At 39.7% G+C, this 6,000-nt stretch overlaps 1 protein-coding gene across 2 annotated transcripts; it reads right to left on the bottom strand.

Moving 5' to 3' along the window:
* Positions 1-568: 568 nt before the first annotated feature.
* Positions 569-2,185, bottom strand: LOC144701746 (Ribosomal L18p/L5e family protein). 2 transcript variants are annotated; one of them, XM_078573491.1, is made up of 3 exons: positions 1,599-2,153; positions 1,325-1,477; positions 569-812 (listed from the first exon to the last, which is right to left on the bottom strand). In XM_078573491.1, the coding sequence occupies exons 1-3, from the start codon at positions 1,806-1,808 to the stop codon at positions 657-659; spliced, it is 519 nt and encodes a 172-aa protein (XP_078429617.1). In that variant the 5' UTR covers positions 1,809-2,153; the 3' UTR covers positions 569-656. The 2 variants fall into 2 exon arrangements, with proteins under 2 accessions (XP_078429617.1, XP_078429618.1); XM_078573492.1 differs by having other exon boundaries at positions 592-817; positions 1,599-2,185.
* Positions 2,186-6,000: the final 3,815 nt, after the last annotated feature.

Below are 6,000 nucleotides of genomic sequence, written 5' to 3'. Positions count from 1 at the left end.
GAATGCTCCTGACTACAGACGATGGGCGGTTGCCCAGTTTTGGGCACTTCGATTCAAATATTCGAACACCCCAACACCATGCTGAGCTTGGGGCAAAGCAAAATTTTGACCCAACCTGATTTTGATAAGAAATGCAAGGATCTAGTTTCAACATTGTTAAGTGGGTGGGTGCCTAACCTGTTGGTTTCTGAAAATGAGGTCGCGGTTTTAAATCCTGGTTAGAAGCATAGTTCTGACATTTAATCAAATTAAAATTAGCTCTTAAATCAGGGTCCTGTGGTGGGGGAAATTCTGGGCAATGTATGGTTTAAATTACCGGCCCGAATTCAAACTGCCCACCGCGCCTGGAGTCGAGGTGATCAGAAATTCTCCCACATGGCTTGAATTCTGATCTGAACTACATGACCAAGCTTGCAGCCAACTGGACTTGATCTTTTGGTCCACTACCTGGTCCAACCAAGAGGCTGGTTTGAGGTTTGCATCAACCAAAGGTCAAGTCGACTTTGGTTTATGTCTTATATCTTAGTATAAAACCTACAAAGGGCTTTTTTCAAAAAACAAAATCCTATAACTGGTTTCCAAGAGATAGCACATACAAAACACCATATACATCATATGCATGAATTTTTGAAGAAATTCGGAACTTTTAAACTGAATCACCGAGGCAAGAATCCATACTCTGCAATGGGAATCTCAAAAGCCAGCATTCTTTCTCCTCGGGCAAACCCATTACAATCGTAGGATGATATCTCGCAGATATTCAACACTTTACAGGCCTTGACGAGCTCTTCACCAACCCTTTGGGCTGCTTCCTGTTCTTGTTATGCATTTAATAAGGTAAAATGAAGCCCAAAAACGTTAAATCAACGGAGAATTTAAAATTTTCTGGGCAGAGAAAATATAAAATTTTATCGCTATTGGAGGGTTTTCTGTATTAGGGGAGAAGAAGAGAGGCAATATCAAGTAGAATGATCTAACAATGGTGGAGCAGTCACAAACCATGAACCCATTAAATCGACGTTAAGTTCAAATTTTGCTTTAAGTTCAACTACCAGAGCAACAAAAGAGCAAAAGAGAAAAGAAGAAAAATGGTCTTTCAAAGAAGAGAAAAGAAAAGAAGAGAAAAGAAGAGAAAAGCCGAGAGGAAGGAAAGTGATCTTTCAAAGGCGGAGCAGAAAGGAAACGTTAAACTAATTAATTATATCAACGGAAAGCACAACAAATTTCTAGCTTTCTGAGCACAAAATTTTGGAAATCACATTAAAATTAATGGGTTTGTTGTAATTCAAAGAGAAGAAAAAGAAGAAGAAGAAGACGATCGTACAATGGTGGAGCAATCAGGGTTGTCTCGAATGCTCTTCTGAAGAGTGCTCGCATAGAAGAGAGTCTTCTTATTCTGATCATCAATCAACATCGCATACAGTTGAGACGAAGAGCAGAAGACAGAGAGCCTCGGCCTGCTGGAAGTGCCATTAAACTAGGTCGAAAGAAACAAAAAAAAAAGGAATCAAACCCTTTTCTTCCACAAATTCGATGTTCTCGGCGATCGGACAACAATAAGTTGTCCATAAATCATCGCAGAAGAGGCAAGAATTTACCTTTTTTTGAAATCTGCGATTTCTGACCTTGGCGTTATCCTTCCGGGGGCTTGCCCTAGCTTCCACGATCAAGTAATTCTCAAGATGGCGACGCGGCCGGAGAAGTAAGTCGCCAAAACCTCGGTAGAATCTGGCAGATGGCCAGCCGATGAGTTGAGAGCGGAGATCAACGAGCCAGGGAGAGAGAATCTTCAGGGAAGAAAGCGGCATAGCCGATGGGTAACTTGGAAAGTGGGTTTTTTATCAGGCTAGATTTCTTGTGCGGAATTCTGTCGAACAGGTCGATGTATGTGTTGAAAGAGAAGTCGGGGTTGGAAAGAGAGCGAGAGAGAGAGAGAGAGAGAGGGAGGGAGGGAGGGAGAGAGAGAGAGGGAGGGAGGGAGAGAGAGAGAGAGAGGGAGGGAGGGAGGGAGAGAGAGAGAGAGAGAGAGGGAGGGAGGGAAAGAGCGAGACGAGGGGAGAACGAGAGGAAGAGAGACAATTATAGAGTTGGAGAGAGAGTTAGAGTGAGAGTGAGAGAGAGGGGGGGAGAGATGACTGTGATAGAGAGAGAATAAGAGTGAGAGAGAGAGAGGAAGAGGAGAGATGACTGTGATAGAGAGAGAATAAGAGTGAGCTAGAGAGAGAGGAAGAGGAGGGCGAGCCTGATAGAGAGAGAATAAGAGTGAGATAGAGAGAGAGGAAGAGAGAGGGTGAGTGTGATAGAGAGAGAGGAAGGGAGAGGGTGAGTGTGATAGAGAGAATAAGAGTGAGATAGAGAGAGAGGAAGTTAGAGGGTGAATGTGATAGAGAGAGAATAAGAGTGAGATAGAGAGAGAGGAGGGGAGAGGGTGAGTGTGATAGAGAGAGAATAAGAGTGAGATAGAGAGAGGAAGAGAGGGTGAGTGTGATAGAGAGAGAATAAGAGTGAGATAGAGAGAGGGTGAGTGTGATAGAGAGAGAATAAGAGTGAGATAGAGAGAGGAAGAGAGGTTGAGTGTGATAGAGAAAGAAAGAGAGAGGGTGAGTGTGATAGAGAGAGAATTAGAGTGAGATAGAGAGAGGGTGAGTGTGATAGAGAGAGAATAAGAGTGAGATAGAGAAAGAGGAAGAGAGAGGGTGGGTGTGATAGGGAGAGAATAAGAGAGAGAGAGAGAGGATGACCGCAATAGATAGATAGATAGATAGAAGAGTGATAGAGTGGAAGAGTTTAGTAGGGAGTGTTAAAGACAACTGCTATTGGGGTATGACAGTCCGTCCGGGTTGTTAGGAAAAACCTAAACCTTACCTAAACTTTTGTCCGGTTCTCATTCGTTCTTGTTCGGTCCCGATCCGTTACAAACCAGCCCTGGTCTGGTCAGGTTGACTAGTCAATGTCAAAGTCAAAGTAGAAAATATAAGTTCATAGTAATGTTATATATCCTCAACAAGTGGGTGCCCATAGATAGTAGAATATATGGCTTCTACGATGAGCTCAATAGAAACCTCTACGTTGAGTTGGATTTGATCTTTTTATAATTTTATAAATAAATATTCAATAATATACTTCCGGTTCCGCTCCGGTTTGACCCTTGGACCTAAACCTGTTTGAAAACCAGTCCAACCTAAAATGGAGGACCTATTGTCCTAGTTCGGTTCGGTCAAACTGGTTCTCGGTCCTAAATGTCCAACCCTAACTGCTATGATGGAGTCTGCCATTATACTGGCACAGAGACAGCGCCTGACACAGTGACACCTCAGACCATAATGCAGCCAGATGGCAGTACATCTCCACGGCAATATGATTATGTCGGAGACTGCTTTGGACATCATTGTAATTTCTTTAATCATTTTTACTAAGTTGGGGCACGTACCCCTCTACAAATTCATGTACATAACACTGTGATGAATATACAAGAATTAATTCTCATACTGTTGTTTTAACTTCTTCTCTGCTCATCTATACAAATCTCGTTTCAAACAGGGAGAGAGGAAGAGTGTTATAGAGAGAAGAATAGTGAGATAGAGAACAAGAGGGAGAGAGAGGATGAGCATGGTAGAGACAGAGAGAAGAAGAGTGAGATAGAGAGAAGGAAGAATGTAATACGGAGAGAGGAAGAGCTTTATATAGAGAGAAGAATAGTTTGTTATTGGTATTTGTCTTTCGTCTCATCTTATATCCATCAGTAAATATAAAAATCAAAATTTGTATATTCAGTAATGGCTATTAAAAATGGATTCAGAACCCAATTCTCTTCCATGGTTTTCTATTTAAAATTAAAATTCAGAACCATGATAATTTATCAACAAGTCCAAAAACATACGACGAATAGCCATTTGTTCTGTTCCAAATCGTCATCAGTCAACCGTCCAAAATGCAGCAAAATGGAAAATTCAGAAGACAAATGGTACCCAGATGGGTATCATTTGGGGATGAAATTATTCTAGGATAATGCAATTTGTACTCAGATGAGTATAGAATTGTGCATATTTCTAATACAAAATAATATAAGGGCTTCCTCTCCATAAACTATGAAATAAATCATAAAGAATTTGAGTTAACCACTTACAAAAAAAGATGGATGAATTTAAATACAAATCAACTTGAATTCAAAAGGACAAGCAAAAATTGCTCATGATATCCTACACCTATGTCCACAACCCTTGCTCTCTTCAAATATCCCACACATCAGAAAAATATATGTAACCATGCATAAATTTTTACTTATACACAACTATATATAAATACTAGCATCTAATACACATATTAGTACAAGGGTTTCCTCTCAATAAACCCTGAAATAAATCACAAGGAATGTGGTTCAACCACTTAAAAACAAAATGCATCAAGTTGAATTCAAAATAACCAAGAAAAGATGACTCCTTAGTGTCATATTCCTATGCCCACAAACTTTACTCCCTCCAAACATCCAACACATCAAAGATAAATAACCATGCATAAATATATCATTATACAATTCATATGCACAAATTATAAAAATTAACTTCCAATAGACGTACTACTGAATGGGCTTCTTCTCGATCAACTGAAGACAAAATTAGAAGTATGTATTTAATTGCTGAAGGAATTAGATTCAACCATTGAAGACAAAATGCATAAAAGTAATACAACTCAAGTTGATTTTTTAATATTATAAATATTCACTTCCAATGCACATACTAATGAAAGTGCTTCCTCGCGATCAATTGAAGAAAAAATTAGAAGTATGTATATAATTGCAGAAGGAATTGGATTCAACCATTGAAGACAAAATGCATAAAAGTTAGTACAATTCAAGTTGATTTTTTAATATTATAAATATTCACTTCCAATGCACATACTAATGAAAGGGCTTCCTCTCAATCAATTGAAGACAAAATTAGATGTATTTAATCGCTGAAGGAATTAGATTCAACCATTGAATGCAATATGCATTAAAGTTAGTACAACTCAAGTTGATTTTTTTTATCGTATTAATATTAACTCACAATACACATATAATGAAAGGGCTTCCTCTCAATTAACTAAAGCCATAATTAGAACTATGTTTTTGATACCTGGAGGAATTTGATTGAACCGTTGAAGACAAAATGCATAAAAGTTAGTACAACTCAAGTTGATTTTTTTAATATTATAAATATTAACTTGCAATACACATACTTATGAAAGGGCTTACTCTCAGTTAACTGAAGCCAATTAGAGGTATGTATTTACTTAAGGACACAGCTACGCAGACAACCGGTTGCCCTCGTCGAATCTGGGGCAACCGGTTTTCGTTTTTTTTGAAACAAAATATTTCGCGGTCCCGCTACGCCATTTTTGCCCGCGCACTCTTTTCCCGGCCACAGCTACGCAGATTTGGATCAACCCTGCGACGGCAACTTCTGCGGCGATCCGACCTCAGAAGCATGTTTCAATCCAACGAAATGAGGTTCCACTGAGAGATTGAGATAGAAAGCTGCGGGGTTGACAAATCTGTTCTCGACGCTGCGGGGTTCTCTACGCTGGTCGCTCTTCTCGGGTCCTCTCTCGCTCTTCCTGGTGTGCATTTCAATCTTTTCCCCTAAATGTGGCGTTTCTGAACCTAGTTTGCATTTCGAAAGTTATCAGATTGGCGGAGTTGATCCAAATCGGTTGCCCCAAATCGCCGGAGGTGTGCATTTCTATCGTCATTCTCTAGAATGGCGGAGGTGTGCCCCCAATCGCCAGATTGGCGGAGTTTTAGCTAGTATTCCCTCGTCATTTCATGAATGGTTAGTCCTGTCGCATAAACAGCTTCATAATCTGAATATGGGTGCTCAATAAAAGGTTAACTTAACTGTCAATGGCATTATGGATTCGAAACATCAACTTGATCATCAAGTATTGGAACAACGCCACAGTCTCTAGTTTATAAATGTAGCCTTAATTTACAATAAATGATTGGCATTATGGATTGGCATT

This window comes from Wolffia australiana, chromosome 4, assembly GCF_029677425.1.
Source record: "Wolffia australiana isolate 7733 chromosome 4, ASM2967742v1".
Classification (NCBI taxonomy): domain Eukaryota; kingdom Viridiplantae; phylum Streptophyta; class Magnoliopsida; order Alismatales; family Araceae; genus Wolffia; species Wolffia australiana.
The sequence above is the reverse complement of the archived record's forward strand: the minus strand, read 5'-3'. Positions and strand labels throughout refer to the sequence as shown.

What these genes read in the sequence shown, in the direction of transcription:
- LOC144701746 (XM_078573491.1), bottom strand. Translation starts at nt 1,808, where the DNA reads ATGCCGCTTTCTTCCCTGAAGATTCTCTCTCCCTGGCTCGTTGATCTC. An exon ending in ATCGCAGATTTCAAAAAAAG is followed by an intron (nt 1,478 to 1,598) that starts GTAAATTCTTGC and finishes CTTTCGACCTAG; the next exon opens with TTTAATGGCACTTCCAGCAG. An exon ending in ACCCTGATTGCTCCACCATT is followed by an intron (nt 813 to 1,324) that starts GTACGATCGTCT and finishes TAACAAGAACAG; the next exon opens with GAAGCAGCCCAAAGGGTTGG.